We start from the raw sequence: 21,862 nt of genomic DNA on the forward strand, positions 1-21,862 counted from the left end.
TATTGCATGCCTCTGACGCATAATACACAATAGGTTTAATGGGACAATAGGTATATAACCTATAATGTTCATTTAATAAAGCTATCTTGATCTTCAAAAATTCCAAAGCTCTGGGAAAAAGATGCTTTGAGATATCATGAATTATGTAACTATTTTATTTGTAATTATTCTATTTTATTGCTAAGTCACATCAGCAATTAATGTGCTCAAAAGAGGTGAAAAACAATATAGCTCTAAACTTTGGTCATACACTTACTGTTTCTAAAACCTTTGGCAAACTACTTAAATCTTTTTGGACCTCAGTTTCTTCATGTGTAAATAACAGTGTCTGTCATTGTGTCATTTTAAAGATACAATGAGTTTATAGGTGGAATGCATAGAATAGTACCTGTACGGGGTAAGTGTTCAGCGTATATTAATTAAAAAGAAGTATTTTTCTCCCTGAGGGCTTCATTCAATTGAAATCAATTAATCAATGAATTCTACAGTTACTGATTCTATTTTGTGCAAGCATCTTGTGAAGACTATGCATACAAAAGGGTTGTTGTGAGATTAAATGAGATAGTCTTTGCTCCTTGGAAGAAAAGCTATGACCAACCTATACAGCATATTAGAAAGCAAAGACGTTACTTTGCCAACAAAGGTCCATCTAGTCAAAGCTATGGATTTTCCAATAGTCGTATATGGATGTGAGAGTTGGACCATAAAGAAAGCTGAGTGCCGAAAAACTGATGCTTTTGAATTGTGGTGTTGGAGAAGACTCTTGAGAGTCCCTTGGACTGCAAGGAGACCAAACCAATCAATCCTTAAGGAGATCAGTCCTGAATATTCATTGGAAGGACTGATAGTGAAGCTGAAGCTCCAATACTTTGGCCACCTGATGTGAAGAGCTGACTCATTGGAAAAGACCCTGATGCTGGGAAAGACTGGAGACGGGAGGAGAAGGGGACAACAGAGGATGAGATGGTTGGATGGCATCACCAACTGGATGGACATGAGTTTGAGCAAGCTCTGGGAGTTGGTGATGGACAGAAAAGCCTAGCATGCTACAATCCATGAGGTCGCAAAGAGTCAGACACAACTGAGCAACAGAACTGAACTGAACTGAGTCTTTGTGAAGCAGTTGTGTGGAGAGGTTGTTCCCAGGCATCTCTTCCCAATTCTTTGTGGTGATATCATCTTGGTACCCACAGAATCAGCCAGGACGAATGTATTTATACCATGGAAAATGGAAAAGCACTAAAATCTGATCCTTTTGGGGGAAATAATTATTAGCATACTTATAAAATATCCCCACCTTCTAAGTGTTTTAGTCGGATATGATGCCTCACCGAGATTTTTTGGAGTTAATAAATGGTGATTAAATCTAAGTTCATAATATATGTTCTCCCACCCCACCCCTCAGACACCTATTTCATCATTTCCTATGGCGAAGCAAACATATAAAGTAAATAAATAATTATTCTTTGGTTGTAAGTTCATGTTTGCTATACAGTGTATTATTTAGTTTCTAGAAACAAAGGCAAACCTTTTCACTAGTAATGGTGTATTATGAAAAATAGCTACTACAGTGGTATGATATCTGAAATCTGAGGCATGGATTCTTTTCTTTTTTTTAACATGTGCTAGAAATACAAGCAGTTTCAAAACTGGGAACTTGATATATATTCGGCCTTATAGTCTTTCAGTCCTCGTGCAGCCTTCAGATGGAGAAGTGGGGAAAGAACTCACAATACAACCACAGCTTGTTTTTCTGGATAAGCAGGTACTTTGTGCACAGGTAACAATCTTTACTTGGAGCCAGGTACCATATTGTATTTCTCGGCATGTTTCAGACTCCGTCATCATCATAATACACGTATACAGAACACCCACCGTGTGACAGTTGGTGCACTTAGAACATCTAACTGCTTTCATTATTTTCCTTCCATTGCACAGCCTGCTTTCCTTCTACTTTCTGTAAAAAGTCCAGAATATGATTATGGATAATAGTAGAATTCAAATACTTTTTCACTCCAAACAAATTCTTACAGTAGGTCTCAGGTGTCTTCTCAGAAATCTGTCCTTCCCAAAGTGCTGGATCTATATCTGAAGAAGTCATTTCATATGCTGGTGAAGGCATTTGTGCCATTGCATTATAGGTCTATGTTATTTTAAGTGATTTCTCCTGTGTGTGGTTAAGTACAGTATCAATAAGAGGCTTCTGTATGCTTCATTCTAATTTCAGTGTCCAAGTCCTTGGATTTTATCTTTTCTATATTTACTAATGTCATGGGTGGAAGAAGTGAAATATAATAGTTAAATCCACTTTCCATTCTTTAATTTTAAAAAATGCATCCCATGACATGCTTGTAGAGGGACAAAGCCCATGGGGCTGAGGTCCACACTTTTGCTCTGGTCAGGCACTTACCCAGCTCTCCTGCTTTGTTCTCCTGATGTTTCCTTCCTTATGTTTCTTTTTTTTTTAAGCACCTTACCAGCCACAAGATCCACTGACAGTTTTTAAAAATAAATTTTATTATTTTTTGACCCAGCTGTGGTGCATGTGAGATCTTAGTTCCCCACCAGGCATGGAACCCATGCTCCCTGGAGTGGAACTGCATAACCATTGGACAGCCAGGGAAGCCCCTTTCCTATCTTATTAACCTTCAGCAAGTAGTGTCAGTCTCCTTTTCTATAAACTTAGCTTTCCTTTGTCCTCTTTACTGCCCTGCCCCAAATTTTCTTGCAATAATCTCCCTTCTCATGATAAAATTATTTGATATGTTCTTCTTAACATGACAAAGAATATTTATTATTTTATTTATTTTATTATTTTTTCCTTTGCTTATTCTCATGAATGTGTGGTATATGAAAGATTCTGTCTGAATCCTCTTCTTTTTTGGTTAACTTCACAAAATTCTCTTCTGAGTCCTATTTTTCCTTTTTTGTTTTCCCCCAGAATCGGAGAGTCGAGTCCTTGGGGCCCCCGTCAGAGCCTTGGGTCATTTCGGTTTCCCTGGAAGGGACATTAGATTCTGTGCTGAGAGGTAGGTATTTGTGACATTCGGAGACCCGCTATAAATGCATCTGCCCAAAAATGTTTGCAACCACTGGGGATTCATAAGAAAGTCACTAATACTCAGTATCTTTGGTAATTTGGAGGAAAAAAAAAAATTCCACCACCAGTATACAATGCCAGTGTCTTCTAAAAAGTACAGAAGTTTGACAGGAAATGTTTAAGGAGCCATCTGCCTTGCAGGTATGGTGAGCGTTTTTGTCATACCTGTAGCATATGTGTGTGTGTGTGTGTGTGTGTGTGTGTGTGTGTGTGTGTGTGTGAAAGTGTTAGTCACTCAGTCATGTCTGACTCTTTTCAACCACATAGAGTGCAGCTCTCCAGGCTCCCCTGTCCATGGAATTCCCTTCTCCAGGGGGTCTTCCCAACCCAGGGATCAAACTTGGGTCTCCTGCATTGCAAGCAGATTCTTTACCATCTGAGCCACCAGGGAAGCCTATATATATATGTGTGTGTGTGTGTGTATATATATATATATATTTTTTTTTTCATCTGTTGGTGAGCATTTAGACTATTTCCACATCTTGGCTAATATAAATAGCACTGAAACAAATATGGGGATACCTCTTTGAGATCCTGCTTTTAATTATTTTGGATAAATACCCAGAAGTGTGCCTGATGGATCATGTGGTATTTCTAGTTTTAATTTTGTGAGGCACCTTGATACTCTTTTCCATAAAGGCTACACCATTTTGCCTTATCATTAAAAGTGCTTGAGAATTCTAATTTCTCCTAGAAACTTGCTAGAAACCAAAACTTGCTGTCTTTTGGCCTTTTTGAAAATAGCTGTCCTATTAGGTGTGAGATGATATCTCATTGTGGTTTTGATATGTATTTCCCTAATGACTAGTGATATTGAGCATCTTTGCATATGCCTGTTGGCCATTTACAGGTCTTCTTTGGAGAAATGTCTGTTCAAGGTCTTAGCCTATTTTTTAATTGGGTTATTAGTTTTTAAGCGACTGAGGTTTAAGAGTTTCTTGTATATTTTGCAAACAAACACCTTATCAGATAAATGACTTGCAAACATTTTCTCCTATGCTATAAGTTGCCTTTTCATTCTGTTAATTGTTAACTATGCAGAAGCTTTTAAATTTGATGTAATCCCACTTGTCTAATTTTGCTTAAAATGTCAATACTACCCAAAGAGAGCTACAGATTCAATTTAATCTCTATCAAACTCTCAATAATATTTCTTATAGAAATAGAAAAAAAGCAATTCTAGAATTTTTATGAAGCTGCAGAAGATCTTAAATAACCAAATGATCTTGAAAAATAAGAACAAAATGAGAGTCATCACTTCCTAATTTTAAAGCATATTAGAAAACTATAGTAAACAGTATGATACTGGCTTCAAAACAGGCATATAGACGAATGGAACAGACTAGAGAGCTGAGAAGTAAATCCACTCACTTATGGCCAACTGATATTCAACACAGGAATTAAGGATATACAATGGAGAAAGAATTGTCTCTTCAGCAAATGGTATTGGGGGAAACTGGATATCCACACCCAGAAGAATGCAGTTAGATACCATATGGGTTAGGACATTTATATTAGTTTGAGTGTTCTGTAATGCTTTTACACACTTGTAAACAACTCATTTACCAATTTAAACATTTGCCTATCAGCAACATTGCTGGTTTCCAAGAATGTCTCTGATTTTACGGTTCCCTCTTGCTCCACCCTGGCTTTGAGTCTAAGCTCATCCTCACGCCTCCTATGAAATATGTACCTTGCCATCCTTCATACATTACCTGTACCCAGTACCTTACACTCCGTGCCTTACCCCTACCTCATACCTACTCATCCACTGTACCTTAATCAGCCTCTTTACTCTACTGTGCCCCACTCCTGACTCATACTACCCCAGACTCTTCATTACTTTTCTTTCAGTTATCCCAAGGATATCCTCACCCACTTGTTTAGAATCATACTGGATCATGCAAAATGAATAAGGCATTAAACCATTTGTTATGTTCTTGTATTAACACCAAGTCATGCTCAAGCGAGCCGACTCCCCTGGATCAGTATTGTCACCATTGTCCTTGTTTGGAGATTCAATGTGAACATATGAGGAATGGTCTGGGTGTCTAATATGCGTACATTATGTGTGTGTGGGTGAATGTCATGAAATAGGAAAAAAATTATTTATAGAAATACCCACATCACCAAACAGTTTATTTCAATTATTGAGAATATCTCTCAACACCATCATGAATTATTTTTCCTTAACTTCAGAGAAAATGGAACCAAAACCATTTGGCATAGACCACCTAACTTAAGTATTTCCTGCAGAAAAATAAATTAACAACAAAATCATATCTATATGTCTAGCCTAAACCTTTTGTTCTGCCACTTAACTTCATGTTCTTTGACCTCAGTCAATCCTCTTCAGCTAAAAAAAAGAAAAAGATTATTAGCTGTTACCAAGCAGTGGGTTTATACACGTGTGCTGTGTGTGTGCTCAGGCATGTCCAACTCTTTGCAACTCCATGGACTGTAGCTAGCCAGGCTCCTCTGTCCATGAAATTTTCCAGGCAGGAACACTGGAGTGGGTTACCATTTCTTCCTCCAGGGGATCTTCCCCACCCAAGGATCAAACCCCCATATCTTACATCTCCTGCATTGGCAGGTGGGTTCTTTACCACTGTGCCACCTGGGAAGCCCTGTGGATTTATATACTCAAAGTTAATTATTTTAGGTCCTTCAGATCCTTTGATATTTAACTATAGATCCTTGTTATAGAAAAATATGTCCTTAATATTTAAAAAAATCTCAACATTAATAATGTAATTGTTTGTATAGATAGCTAAGGGTAAGATGGATAGTTGTGGAAATGGGTGGGGGTGGAATTGGACTAAAAAGGTATTTTAAAACCCTATTCCTTACAGAATCACATTCAAGTAACATTCCCTGATAAATCATGTAATCAACTTCAATCTTGCTTCAAACCCAATACCTCATCTTCTCCCAGGTTCCCTCAGCCAGTCCCAGCTTGATCAGGGAGCCTGTCAATGACATTTGTCTATTTTACAATTATCATTCCAGAGATATGGTGAACCCCAGAGTAATGTACTGTACTTGGCAGAAACTGCCTACGCTTTTGGGCACATATGCTTCAAATCTGAGAATATCATAGATATATATGGGAATCTTTGTAGAGATCTCTGAGGCAAGCTGGTATTTAACACAAAAGCAAGCCCATTTGGAGCTAAAGTACTTTCCATTAGGCAGTTTGGCGGCTGTTCTATGAGGCAGACTCACTGTGCTCGCCGGACACATTTCGATTAAATGCTGCTTTGTATTCCTCCAAAGATGGGAACAATAAGGACGTTTGTCAAAGGAAAAACTGCAGCAAACGATTTCATGTTGAACATCTGTACTCTGCAGTTCATTGTTTGCAAGAGTTTATTGACCATAATTTTGATGCATATAGGTTTTAAAGAGTATGAACGGCATTTATCTTGGGCGCCTATCATTTATTTGAGTCTTGGCTTACTTATTTCCATTTTTCTGGGCATTTTTATTTATTTTGGGACGCTGAAGAGATGAAGGAAAAGATGTTTCTGAAAAGGGAAGTTTTAGTTAGCTCTGCAAAATTGATGAGGAAAGACAATGTTTTCCCAAAAAGGATTGAGCAATTGAATTGAAAAATGTTTAACACTGTGCATATTCTATCTTTATGATATCTTTCAGCCTTAAAAATCTCAAACCAATTTTTAAACATTAGGACCACTCTCCTGTCTCATTGTCCATCATACCAATAATCACAGTGACATTTCCAAACTGAAATGGAGCAGCTGTTAATTAGCAAAGTCATTTGAGGATAGTGGAGGCAGAAGACTAATTCATGGCATTGTGAAAGGGATCTGGAGCTCAGTTTCCTTCTTTCGGTTTGTAAATGGATGGCCTATTGTTAGAAAATGTAAGCTTTCCTTTTTGCATTTTATTCAGAGAAACCAAAGTGCAGACAATCCAAGTTGCTGAACAGGGTAGTCTTTATCAGTCCTGATCTGATGCATAGCTGTGCTCCTAATCTATTGGCCTCACTCTGCCACCACATAAACTACAGATCCCTTGACTAGAAGAGAGGCAGAGCCTAGAAACTGACTGCCAAGAAAGATAATAGACTTTCTTTCTTGAGAGACATTTAATAATAAAATGCATGCATGCATGCTAAGTCGCTTCAGTCGTGTCTGACTCTGTGTGACCCTATGACCTGCAGTCTGCCAGGCTCCTCTGTCCATGGAATTCTCCAGGCAAGAATGCTGGAGTAGGTTGCCATTTCTTCCTCCATGGGATCTTCCTCATCCGGGGACTGAACCCAGATCTCGTATGTCTAACCTGTATTGGCAAGCATGTTCTTTACCGATAACACCACCTGGGCAGTGGTGTATTCTTACCCAATAGTGGCTAAGAATACAAACTTTATGAAATTAGGCAGATTTGACCTATAACCTTCTCACCAAGTAATTTAATGTTTCCTGAGCCTATTTCCTAATCTCTAGACTGTAGATAACAGTATATTTTGTGGTGTTGTGTAGTTTGTATATAATGATGAATAGAATGTCTGATGTTTGGCAGAGTGAACTTTGATCTATGTTAGCTGTTGTTACTATTATTATTATTACTATTATTATTACTATTATGCACTTCCCTGGTGGCTCAGATGGTAAAGAATCCGCCTGAAAATGCGGGAGACCTAGGTTCAATCCCTGGGTTAGGAAGATCCCCTGGAGAAGGGAATGGCTACCCACTCCGATATTCTTGCCTGGAAAATTCCATGGAAGAGGAGCTTGGCAGGCTACAGTTCATGGGGTCACAAAGAGTTGGACACAACTGAGTGACTTTCACTCACTATTATTCTGTCTTGACTTACTTGGTTTCAAGATTTGCCTGAGAAGTCTGATGGATTTAGTAACCTTTTAAATTAATTTTTTCTTTATTGTCTTTATTGCCTCTCTACAGAGATTACTTGAAGAAATTGCTCTAGTGTAGGTGACTAACATTCACTGTTTGGTTTTGTGTTTGTTTGTAGGATGTACTCACACAGAAACTCAAGATGGTTATGTGAGCTTCTCCAACTTGGCAGTTTTGATCTCTGGGTCAAATTGGCACTTTATTTTTACTGTCACTTCCCCTCCAGGTAATTTCAACACAGTGTGTTTTTATTATCTGTTTCTTTCTTTCTTTTTAAAATATAGCCCCTTCTCCTTTATAATGGGACTAGCTCCTCTCATGAATAAGAGTCACTGTAGCTTAGAGAAAAAATTCCCCTGGTTATATCATTATGGTGTGAGAAGCAAGAACACATGTTGAAATTAAGCCTGAAGAGCAAATATTGCTTCCTGGTAAGCAAGAATCCAAATGTACATTTTCTTCTAGTTGTTAAAATTTACTTTAAATGTTCTACTTTTTTTCCTATGACATTTGATGGAATTTGGTTGAATATTAAAAATTTTAACTTATAAGGAAGAGAGTCATGAAATATTGAGTTTTATGAAACCTTATCTTTTAGTCCTGCCTGCCTCATCCACTGCCCCACCCCCACCTTGGAAATGAGGACTATACACATTCAAAATCCTGGTACTTTAGAACTGTAGGTAGAAGGTGTGTGTAAACTGTTTATACAATCCATTTCTTTCTGAGAAAACGTTCAAAAGAAATCTCCCTTCTGAAGCATTCTTGACAAATTTCACTTTGTTAGAGGGTACTACTATTCAGTTTGTAGTGAATAAATGCTACTTAAACTTCAAAGGCAGATGAGTTTGTGAAAAACATTACTCTCCCATTTCCATGATGAATAGAGTCCAGTTTCCACCCTACAGAGGAATGGTGAGAGTTCAATTTTTGGCATCCTTTTTATAAAGGATTAAACTCTGATAGAGACACAATTACCACTTTAAAATGATTTAGATATTGCATCCAATACTGTAATTTACCAGAAAAAACCTTCCTAACCTAAGGGAGCATCGAAAAAATTCTAAAAATTTTAACATTACATTTGAACTGAAAAGTTGATATTTATAATCTATTATTAATTTGAGTCAGGGAAATTAGTCTGATACTTAAGACAGGTAACTGTGGAAAGTAGTTAATGCATCAGCTGTGATAATGCAAGGCTTCAAAAAAAAAAAAAAAAGAAAAAACCAGAACAATCATGAGTGGACTTAAACCTCTTAGATATTGGAAATGGCAAAGGAAATGAAATGTTTTCATGTGAGCTATCTGAACCCCAGCAACAAATATTTAATTAAGGCCAGATATGAGTTCTCCTTCATGAAACTTAAATTCAAACCATGGTATACTTTCAAAAAGTTAAAAATGTGGCTCTCATGAAAATGTATGATGAACACTTGTCAACAAGTTATTTAACTTTTTAATGCGGGAACCAGGAGGATAGCAAGGTGTATAGTTCATGTAGCCTGGAAAGAAAAGACTGCTGAAATCAGTTTGCTAAATTGGATACAGGGCAACCAAACTCTAATCTTTTCTGAGTTGTGTGTCTACGAATATCACTTACATTCTTACTGGATGAAAATCATTTTCAGTTTACCCAATGTTCTACAAATTCACAAGACTGGCCCCTAAATGTTAAACATTAAGTTCAACAAAGGTGTGTTTCAGGGAATTTGATAAACCTTGGATGAGTTTGTTTGAAAATCCTCTTTTATGACATTGATAAGATCTATAATCTTTTTTTTTCCCCCCTCTCAGTTTCAACTTTTAAACCATTTTTCTTCACAGAATATCATTTGGGGTCAGGTAGTATTGTTAATTTTGTAAGACAGCTATTCTTTTGATATCTGTGATGTCCTAATGAAAGGACAGATTCATGGAGAATGTTCAGTGCCTTGACCATGGGATTCCCAGAGATATATTTTGAAGGGTAACACATGCAGAGCTGGATATTTTGGTCCCAGCTTGTTGGATATTTAAAAGGCCATTACCCTATAGTTTTCTCAGTGGTTAACTAAGACTAAATACTTCATCAAGGTTATTTGAAGGCATATGTTATAAAGCCAAATGTGAACTATATTGTAGACAGAAGCTTCTTGATGACACTGTGATTTTGAGCTGGCCCTGGTGTTCACATTTACTGGCCTACTGCTTCCTTTAATTTCTACCTACAGCTTGCAAAGTCCCCTAACTGAGGAATTGTCTTGCATTTTTTGTTTATCATTTTCCTTAAATTATTCTTAGTCATTTTCAAGACATTCTACAAGGTGAGGCATAGAATTTCTTTTTCTTTTCTCTCCTCTGTTTAAATGAGGAGAGAAAAGATGAAGGAGAAATAGAAAATGTCAGAAGGCCTGCCCTTCTGTGACCCCATAACCTCATGTTCATTAACAGTATAGTTCCTGAGAGTGACTGCTTGTTTCCAGGTGTATCAATGGCTAGGGCTGGAATTATTTGGGAAAGCAGCTTATCCTGGCCTGTCCTTACATGGATAGACCAATCAGTGTGACATTTCTCCTTTTTAACAGGCTCTAATAGAAGAGCTGTGATAAACATTTATTCATGGATCTGTTATTGTTGTTTCATTTCTGAATCAAACAGAGGATTGCAATCATTTTCATTTCCTCATATCCCTTAGAGAGAGGAACTCATCTTTATTCCTATTTTATTATGTTTTGTCTCATATTTATTTATTTTTCTTAAAATGAAGAAAAGGGACAAAATTCAATATCTACTTAATGTCCAGAGATGGCAGATAATGGCAGATGTGATTCCTGATTTTAGATCATGGAGATTGGCCAACTGTCTCTCTAAAATTTCCAAGATGGTCCAGTCTTTATTTTTTTAATGGAAATAAATGTCACTTTAATCAATGTTTCATTAATTGCTGCATACAAAGACATACATTTTTTCAGCTCTGTAGATACATCAAAGACATAATTAAGGACTTAGTTCTTTTAATATCAGTCAGTTCAGTTCAGTCGCTCAGTCATGTCTGACTCTTTGCGACCCCATGAATCGCAGCACGCCCGGCCTCCCTGTCCATCACCAACTCCCGGAGTTCACTCAGATTCACATCCATCAAGTCAGTGATGCCATCCAGCCATCTCATCCTCTGTCGCCCTCTTCTCCTCCTGCCCCCAATCCCTCCCAGCATCAGAGTCTTTTCCAATGAGTCAGCTCTTCGCATAAGGTGGCCAAAGTACTGGAGTTTCAGCTTTAGCATCATTCCTTCCAAAGAATTCCCTGGGCTGATCTCCTTCAGAATGGACTGGTTGGATTTCCTTGCAGTCCAAGGAACTCTCAAGAGTCTTCTCCAACACCACAGTTCAAAAGCATCAATTCTTTGGCGCTCAGCCTTCTTCACAGCCCAACTCTCACATCCATACACTTTTAATATACATCTATATAATTTATTTTCTATTGAGGCACCATTGACATAAGCCTGTATAAGTTTAAGGTGAACAGTATGTTAGTTTAATATATTTATGTATTGCCATATGATTGCCCTTGTGGTGTTAGCTCACATCTATATCACATTACATAATTATCATTCTTTTTGTTGTTGTTCTGAGAACAGATAAGACCTACTCACTTAGTGACTTTGAACTTTATTATACAGTATCATTGACTATAATCACTATACTATTTTGGAAATATAAAAATTGAGGAACTGAGAAACTGCATAGGTTGACCAACTATATATAGAATCCTCATAAGTCTTTCTAAAATGTGGATTAATCCAGATCATTTATCCATTTCTGAACTCCCTGAGATGTCCCCAGAGGGCAAGGTGTCTGTAGGTTTGTTCTGCTGACTTCCTGTCCAGCCTTTCCACATGCACTGTCATTTCTGGTGTCTAGGCTGTGGTTTCTTTAACCATTTCCTGGGGCCCTGGGACTCTTAGGGGGCTCTCCAGGGCTGCTGGGTGGAGATGGAATGCACTCTGCCACCTGACCCAACTGCAGTTGCTATTTCCGAGTCTAGAATATTCCTCCTCCCTAAATTCACATGTCTTACTCACCAGTTCACCCAAGGTTCTTCTCAAATGTCATCTCCTCAGAGAGCTCTTTTCTGCCTCGCTCTGTCCGCACCACCGTCCCAATCTTGGCCCTCCCATCTCCAGACATTCTCAGTCTTCTGCTGAGAATTCCTCACTCCCTGGTGTCAAGAGTATCTGAGTATTTGCTTGTCTGTCTATTGCCTCCCTGCTCTATTCTGCCTTAGAACCTAAATTCCAAAAGGGACAGGAATTCTGCCTAGTTCAGCGTTACATCCCCAGTGTAAACAAAAGCAAAAACTGGCATGTTATAGGCACAAATAAATACTTGTTTATGAATAGGTAAGTATACCGAGATTCTGTTTAAGATTGCATTTAAATAATGTTCTGCTGTTGAAAGTATTTAAAAACTGGTAGTCTCCACCCTTAGACCCAGGTTACTGCTCTAGACTTAGAAACCTTAGGCCTGATTTCAGCCTCTGTGTCATTATCTGTGTTCTAAACACTTCCATGGCTTACTCTTCTATATCCCAGGTGGCTCAAGCCACTTCCCCACTCAGAATTTTTCTATTTATGACATTGACTTCAGAATGTTGTCACAGGTCTTTTCACTTTTGACATGTAATGCCCACCCAAATTTGCCTCACATTTTTCCTGCATTAATTCCTGGTATTTCTTGGCAGTAATTTTTTTTCAGTATCGATTGCTTTTTCTCTTTTCTGTCTTTATTTATTCAATGTTCACATCCCCATCTAGATACTCCCTCCTATGGAATGCTTTCCCCAAGCATATCAGTGGAAAATAAACTTCCAAAGCAGTTGACTTGCATCATTCTGGTGGCATGGGTCACATTCTGATTTGTATTACATTTGTATGTGTTTCCTATTTCATTTATTAGCTTGTAAATATCTTAAGAATGAGAACAGTAACTTGTCTACTTGGTGAAGTAAACAATCACTGAGCAGTTATTGGAAAGTGGATAAAAGAATGAAGAATTTTGTTTTTACTTCTGTGAATCCCTAGTAAAATCCATCCCTCTGTCTCTGGGCTAGAACTAGCTTATTCAGTTGTCCATAAAAAGCAACTAATTGATAACAAACAAGCCAACTATGGCTCAAGTATAAGATGTACACACAAGAAAAGCATTTCTAGATAATTTTGTTATAGTAGTTTTGGGACCAAATCAGCCAGGAGTCAAGAGACTAGGGATCTAACTGTGACTTCCAATCCAATGTCAGGTTCAGCCCAAGAAAAGCGCAGCAAAGAAAACACAGTGTTTCCTTGAGTCGATGAAATAAAAGCTCTGTTTTTGCCTGAATTATTCAGATGAAAGCAGAGATTTGGGGGTTTGTTTGTTTTGAGTGAGCTACTCAAAAACACTGGTTATAACTAATATATGTTCACAAGCAAGTGTTTTTCTTTAACTTTTGTCTTGAGATATAATTGATGTATGATAAGCTATACATATTTAAAGTGTACTATTAAATAAGCTTTGACGAATCTATACATCCATGAAACTATCCCCACAATTAAGATAATGAACCATCATTCCCAAAATTATAGGCAAAGTCTTAAGCTTTCTATTTTTGAAATAACATACAGTAAAAAATGATCTTTTTGGTAGGTTATTTTGTAAATTCAAATATATATATATATATATACAGAGAGAGAGAGAGAGGGAGAGATTCATATAATCACTACCACAATCAGGATACTGAACATTTCCCAAAGGTCTCCTTTATATTTTCCCTTTGTTCTCTCATCCTCCCACTAATCCCTGCAACTTCCAAGCTGGTTTCTCTCTCTATAATTGTCTTTTCTAAAATATCATATAAATGGAATCATATCATATATACAGGGCTTCCTTTGTGGGTCAGATAGTAAAGAATCTGCTGCAATGGAGACCCAGATTCGATCCCTGGTCGGCAAGATCCCCTGGAGAAGTTTCCAGAAAACTGGAATCCCACTAGAATTCCAGAAAACTGGAAACCCATTCCAGTTTTCTTGCTTGGTGGGCTCCCAGCCCATGGGGTTGCAAAGAATCAGACACAACTGAGCAACTAACACTTAACACTCATCATAAGTACCCTTTAGAAATGGACTTTACTCAGCATAATGCTTTGGATGTTTATCTCAGTTACAGTTTCCTTCCTTCCTCCCTCCGTTCCTTCCTTCCTCTCTCTTCTAATTAGTGGAACATAAGAGTGAATCTTCAGTTTTGCACTGGTGGAGGAAGTAGGTCTGAAAATAGGAGAGCATTGGAAGAATTCTCCCATTGTAATGAACAGAACTGGAAATAACAATCATATGATATTGTTGGAATCTTGCAGAAACAGGATTCTTGCATTTATTATTGATTCATATATTTAATCATCTAATTCAATAAATATTTATTGAACCAACTATGTGCCAGGTACTGTTTTAACCATATCTCTTCCACAATATTTTATTATATTAGCATCTTATTAGTATGTTATTATTATTATTTTGTATTTATTTGTTTTTTTGAACAGGGGTGAATTTTACAGCTCGCTCCAGGTCATTTGCCGTCTTACCTGTGACTCCGTCCGAGAGATCCATCATCATCATGGCTGCTTCCTTGTGCTCAGGGGTCTCGTGGCTGGCTTTGTGCTGCCTCGTATGCTGTTGGTTTAAGAAAAGCAAAACCAGAAGTATGTAGATTGTTTTTGAATAAAAATATCTGAAAAAATATACCATTATGCATAATATACTAACTATTCTTTTTCTTCCCTCAAAGAAACATATTTTATGAGCCTCTGTAACATATCAAACAGCGTGCAGCCAAATTGCTCAATTTATAGAGACAAGGATTGCCTAATCCCAAATAACAACAACAGTAATAATAATATATAATAACAATAATAACAGCGACAGCTCTTATTTTTTGAATACTCATTATGGACTGGGTTCTAGGTACTTTAGAGACTTGAATTCATTCAGTCTTCAGAACAGCTCTATCAAATAGGTACCGAGTACTCTATGTTCAGACATGGCACAGTTCAGTTTAGTTCAGTTCAGTTGCTCAGTCGTGTCCGACTCTTTGTGACCCCATGAATCGCAACATGAAGCACAAAAAAGCAAAGTCACTTTCCCAAAGTCTCACCACCAGGATCAAACCGGCTAGTTAGGTTCTCGCTAGACCCCACTCTCTGAAACACTGTGTGGTACAGCCCACAAAAAGGCAAATTCTATAATCAAGGGGAAATATTTTTCTTTTTCAGAAGAAGGAAAAGAGTGCTTGGGTTTTTTGTTTGTTCGCCTCTTTTTCCCTAGGAGCATTGTGTTCTTGGGCATTTTCCCAGAATCTGATCTTTTTTTTTTTTTTTTGGATGGGGGGCGGTGAGATGGGGATGGAGACATGGATAAAACCCTTGTGGTATTAGGAGATACTAGGAAAACAAAGTGATAAGGAAGAGTGAGTATAAAAAGGCAGAATGAGGAGAGGCAAAGAGTGAAGGTGAAAAATTAAGAAAGAAAAGAGCAGGAAGTAGGGTGCCACCACCAGACAGTTAACTGTGCTTGGATTTCTGAGAGAAGCTGGAGAAGGAAATTCCACTAGATGCTCTTTATTTTGAGCCAAGCTTCATATTTTTAGCTTAAAAATTATGCTGTAAAATGTGTATAGTGAAAAGAATGGTATTTTTTTACAAATTTCTTTAATGTCTGATTTAAGAAAAGTCAGCTGGATTCTTTTAGCAACTTCTGCATTTGGTCTGTTGCAATGTATTGTTTTGACTCAAGTATCTGAAGAAAATTCTAGCCTCAAATAGATACCTCATAGGAAAAGAAAGAATATTTTAATAATGTTTACATATACAGTAGATGTTCTTATTTGTTGCTGTACCCAAACCAGACCAGAGATAGTTACTTAAAGGTACATCTCAATATACTTTTTTATTCTGTTACATGAAAATGCACAAGTCTACCTTGTACTTTGAATTTTGCCCACAGATGATTTTGAAAAATTATGTTTTGGCCATTTGGTAAATGTCATTTCACTGAGTTATATAGATATATCAAATCTGATATTAATATATTTCATTCTACAATTTTTTTAAAAACTACATGTTAATATCAATAGAATTAGAAATTCTGTGAAGCTCATGGTAGTTTATAACAACGTTTTCTAAACTTCTAAAATTTCCAATGTGAACTTGATTTATATCACTGATGACAAATACTATCAATTGTTTCTTTAAAGTTACAGGCTTACTTCATTTACTTATAAAAGAAATCTCCCGAATACCCTATTTTGAATAACCATAATTTGTCTTTCAGTTTTTCTTTCAAGTGCTTTCAATGTGAAAATGGTGTTTCATGAAAAAAAAAATCCATCAGTTTTGCTCAAAACAATCACAAAAGTGCTTTTTCTTGAAACAATCATCATGTCTGTTGGCATGTCACTATCTGACATTATATTATAATTTATTTGCTTATCATCTGCCATCCAAAGTGAAAGTGAAGTCACTCAGTCATGTCTGACTCTTTGCGACCCTATGGACTGTAGCCTACTGGACTCCTCAGTCCGTGGAATTTTCCAGGCAAGAGTATTAGAGTGGGTTGACATTTCCTTCTCCCGGGGATCTTCTCAACCCAGGGATCGAACCCAGGTCTCCCACACTGCAGGCTTTACCATGTGAGCCATCAGGAAAGGGCAGGGACCTGATCTTTCATACTTACAATTGATTTTATAGTGCCTATAACAGTGTCTGGCATGAAGAATGTAAATGTATTTTCATTAATATATTCAGTGAATAAATGAATTAAAGCATCACTCCAGTCAAGAGCTGACTGAAGATATAAACTCTTTGATCAATACACACAGCTATATGAGTTCTGTGGATTACACTAATGCCAGCTTCCTAGTTTTGATGTCATACTACAGTTAATGTAAGTTGTTGATGTGAAGAGAAGGCTAAGTGGAGGTGCGTGGGTCATCCCTGTATGTTTCTTTGACACTTTCTGTGAATCTATAATTATTTCTAAATAAAACCTGAAAAAAATACAGTAAGTCCCCACATATGGACGAGTTCTTCTGAGAGCACTTTCATAAGTCAAATTTGTAAGTCCGACCAAGTTAGCCTAGGTACCCAACTAACACAATTGGCTGTATAGTACTGCACTTTACTGCAATAGGTTTCTTTTTTTCGTTGTTTTTTTTTTTTAATTTAAATTTATTTATTTTAATTGGAGGCTAATTACTTTACAATATTGTATTGGTTCTTCCACACATCAACATGTATCTGCCATGGGCGTACACATGTTCCCCACTGAACCCCCTTCTCACCTCCCTCCCCGTACCTATTGTACAGAGTGAAGTAAGCCAGAAAGAAAAACACCAATACAGTATACTAACGCATATATATGGAATTTAGAAAGATGGTAATGATAACCCTGTATGCAAGACAGCAAAAGAGACACAGATGTATAGAACAGTCTTTTGGACTCTGTGGGAGAGGGGGAGGGTGGGGTGATTTGGGGGAATGGCATGGAAACATGTATAATATCATATAAGAAATGAATTGCCAGTCCAGGTTCGTTACAGGATCCTTGGGGCTGGTGCAATAGATTTCTAATAATTTTCACACAAAATACATAGAAAGCAAACACAAAAAATAAAGCATTTAAAATTTTACAGTACCTTGAAAAATACAGTAGTACAGTACAACAGCTGGTATACAGGGGCTGGCATTGAGTAAACTGGCAAGAAGAGTTACTGACTGAAGGAAAGAGAGGAGGTGGGAGATGGTAGAGCTAAAGGATCTTCAGCAATAGGAGTTAGAGGGTCAGCTGCAATTTCACAGAACCCTGATGTTGATGGCACAGCTTCTGGTTCCTTGGTGGGTTCCTCTATCTACCCTCTTGGCATAAGGATCCAGTGATATCTGGATAGTAGCTCTTTTTTTCTCATCGTAGATGACACTATCTCACTGAACAGCTTCTGCCACCTTCGTGTACTGTTGTATGTTCAGGTCCTGTGCCTTAAATGCTAACAGTGCCTCCTCAAATAAAGAAAATCCCCTGGTCATGTTCTGCATCGTGAATCTCTTCGATTCTTCAGTTACTTCTTCCTCTTGTCTCCTTCCGTCCTTTCTCTGGGCCTCCGACTCCATCAGGTCTTCATTAGTAAGCTCCTTGTGTTTCATAGCAAAAAGTTCAGTGAAGTCATCCACTTAAAGATCTGGCTTGAAATAAAGATACTATACTACTGTACTCTATACAGTACTGGACAGGAAAGCACACAAGAGCACAACCACTTGGAGAGGATGCAGTAATGTGACAATGTGTGCCAGACATGTGAACTAACTTACATGATTAGACACTCAAACACATGTTCGAACCTGTGAAAGTTTGCAACTTGAAGGTTCATGTGTACTTACTGCACTAGGAACACTCTATAGCCACTCTGAAAGGTAACATAAACCATGTTCATGGTTATATGACGAGGCAGATAGTGTCATTTTCTAGTAGCCATTTAACCTAAAATTAGCTGGAGCTGAAGCTCCAATACTTTGGCCGCCTGATGTGAAGAGCCGACTCATTGGAAAAGACCCTGATGCTGGGAAAGATTAAAGGCAGGAGAAGCGGGCGACAGATGGTTGGATGGCATCATGGACTCAATGGACATGAGTATGAGAAAACTCTGGGAGATGGTAAAGGACAGGGAAGCCTGGCATGCTGCAGTCCATGGGTTCTCAAAGAGTCAGACACGCCTTAGCAATGCTACTGAACAACAAACTTAAAATATCAAAATAATATTTCAACATGTAATGAATATAAAAATATTAGGTATCTTGCATTTTTGAAAAATCAAGTGTGTATTTTATGTTTACAGACACATTTCACATATTCAGCCACCACATGTAGTGGCCACCATGTTGGAGAGCAGTTTTATACCTCCATGGTAGTGGTCAGTATATGGGATTTTATTTTAGTATTCCTTAAGCTCTGGGATATTGGGTGCATTTTGCTGCACATTTATCACAATGATTTGGGGGCCGTGGACAAGAGAAATATCCTAACACTTGAGGCTCATTTGCAATAAACATGTCATTTTATTCTTAAAAAAAAAAACACTTTTTTTTTTCATTAATTTAGAAATAAAAAACGAAGAGATTTCTGAAACTCAGACTAATGATCAAAGGAATCACAGCCATGTCTCACCCAAACACCAAGGGTCACAAATAGAGACTGAAAAAGAAGTCACCAGGATGGCAGAAGGTAAGCTTAAACAATAGGTTGATTCCCACAAAGAGAAACAGACCCATGGTGTATGAACTGTAGCCTCCTGCTGGCTCTCAGTTTCTGAATCAATTTAGTTTATAGACCCTTCTTTACCTTTTTTTATTTCTTCTTAAGGAAATTATACCCCAGCAAAAGAACATACAAGTCCAGCTGATTCACCTATTAACCAATGATTCGAGTTGACATTCATATATGTTTTTTCTTACTAGAAGATTATTGGTTTAACATTTGAATTCATTACATGAAGAAAAGGAAAACCAGAGTATAGGCATATAATCTTTCCCTCAGCTATTGCAAAGCTGCCAGTTTGGCAACATAATTGAATCTGGAACGAAGAGCCTGGAGTTGCCCAATACCAACTATGCAAATTAGATGGAATATGGAACCCTCAAGAAATGTCAGCTTTGTTAAGCTCTGCTTTGCTGCTTAGTCGTACTTTTTGTGAAAGGTATTATTTGCCTACATTGTGCATGATGCCAGATGATTTTTGCTTGTTATATTGTTAAATAGCCATTAGAATTGCTGCCAAGCAGAGAAAAGATAAGCATTTGTTTCAGACCAATGTTCTGTGTTTTTGAGGACACAGAAATTACAAAGACAATGGGCAGAACACAAGATAGATTTGCCAAGTATGAATATGGTGTATGAAAAATATTCAATAACTTCCACAGATATGAATTTTGAAACATGCTCTAAAGAGAAAAATATTGCTTGTTTTCTAAGTAATAACTAATTATCGTGATATTTTCTGCTTGAAAAGGAATCCAAATCTCACTGGTTTTGAGTGGATGTTTAACCAAACCATAGCAGTCTGACGTCATTCTGCCTCTAATGAGTTTAATGAACTCCAGTGACTGTGTGTGTATCTGTATATCGGTTTGCTTGCCCATTTGCATTTTTTTCCCCTACAGAGGGAATGAGGGTTTGTTTTTTTTTAAGTTTCCTATGAAATTAGCCTTCCATTTTCCATCCAGTTCCTGGACCTGCATCAGAAAGTAGTAGGAAATATGAGTGGGTGGGAGTGTGAAGGATGGAGTTTGAGAGAAGGGGACAGGAACTCTTCCTAGATTCCATCTAAGACTACTTTGATTTTGGTTTCCAGAAGCTTGTCCATATCATGGCATGCAAATTCAGGACAGGTGTTTGAAAGTGGTCCTCAGAACCCAGCTCTGTGAAGAATGGCATATTCAGCTGCATTCTCCAGCAAACAGCAGGAGTGATGCTTATCTTTCCCCTAATCTAATATGACCATCTACATGAATCTCAGTTTCCCAGCTTAAATTAACTACATTACGCAGTCCACAATGCTTGGATGTTTTATTAAGGGACATATTTTATGTGGTGGCTTATTAATAAATTATCAGGAATGAAACAAGGGATAGGGCTCCTATGGATGAGTTTAGATTGAAGAGATGGGAGAACGAAAGAGGCCATTTTATTAGGACATCCAAGTTCAAAATAGAAAGATATGTGTTCCAAATGCTCCCCTGGGGATCAAAATGGATTTGTTTTCTTATCTTCTAAGATTTGTCCACATCTTAAGAGCATTGTTTCCAAAGGAAGTAATGAGACATCTCCTGCCTTTCTTTGGAAACTATTACCAGCTATAAATACCTAATTACTGCTAGCTTTAAATAAATTTGGTTTTATTTTATTATTACCATGACACTCTAATTTCCTTTTCCTTCTGTGTTTTTAAACTGGTGGCATTTGCCGATCAAGTGATTGGCCTGTCTCTCTCATAAGCATTTTGCAAACACCAAGCATCACCATCAAATATTTAGCTGATAGAATCGAGCATTTCTGCTGTACAGTAGATATACACTGTCAATTTGTCATGTTATAGCTTTTACCAAAAATTGTATGTATGCAGCAGGGAAGGCAGTAAAGCATGTATCTATCCCTTGAATTTTAGTTTTACCAGGGCCTTTGACATAGGGAGCATCTGAGCCAGTTTTTAAAATTCACATCTACTTTTGTCATTCAGCTGTTCACAAGATTTAATGAATTACCAACCTCAGTTGGAAAGGCAGGAGAAGTTGACAATTAAGAGCATAAAACTTGGGCATCAGCATGACTGGGTTTAATCTGATGCCCTTGTTGACTTTACTTCATGGCCTCAAGAGGGTCAACTGTCCTCTCTGTGCACTTTGATTTCCTCACCACGAGAACTGTCCTAATAATATCACCCGTACTCAAATGTTGTTATGCTGATTGAGTGAGTGAATATCACTATAAGCATGGAGAGATTTCTGGCACAATGTGTATGCTGTGTGTGTTATTTATTATTGGTCTTGTTATTATTAGCTTATCCAAAGCTCTCCAAGACCTGACTCTACCTTGTCTGTCCAGTCTTACTCTGGATTCCACCCGCTTGCTCCTCACACTCACCTCCACCAACTCACTCTTCCTGGGACTGGTCTAACACCTTCACACACACTCACCTGCACTGTTTCTTCCAATAGGATTGCTTGTCATCACCTGTTAAAAATGAATGAGCTTAAATCTCATCTTCCAATACAGATGAAATAAGTATGTATTTGTTTCTTGATTTTTTAAAATACCTTTTAAGGTCC

At 37.6% G+C, this 21,862-nt stretch overlaps 1 protein-coding gene across 1 annotated transcript in view; it reads left to right on the plus strand.

The window, feature by feature from the left end:
- Positions 1–21,862, plus strand: part of PKHD1 (PKHD1 ciliary IPT domain containing fibrocystin/polyductin) — a 452,170-nt gene that overhangs the window by 419,764 nt on the left and 10,544 nt on the right. Inside the window, exons 61-65 of the mRNA XM_040249475.1 lie at positions 1,630–1,765; positions 2,942–3,029; positions 8,100–8,207; positions 14,534–14,692; positions 19,140–19,262. Of these exons, the coding sequence (XP_040105409.1) occupies positions 1,630–1,765; positions 2,942–3,029; positions 8,100–8,207; positions 14,534–14,692; positions 19,140–19,262 (614 nt within the window). The remainder of the gene's footprint in view (positions 1–1,629; positions 1,766–2,941; positions 3,030–8,099; positions 8,208–14,533; positions 14,693–19,139; positions 19,263–21,862) is intronic.

Source organism: Oryx dammah, unplaced genomic scaffold, assembly GCF_014754425.2.
Source record: "Oryx dammah isolate SB20612 unplaced genomic scaffold, SCBI_Odam_1.1 HiC_scaffold_11, whole genome shotgun sequence".
NCBI classification, from domain to species: Eukaryota; Metazoa; Chordata; class Mammalia; order Artiodactyla; family Bovidae; genus Oryx; species Oryx dammah.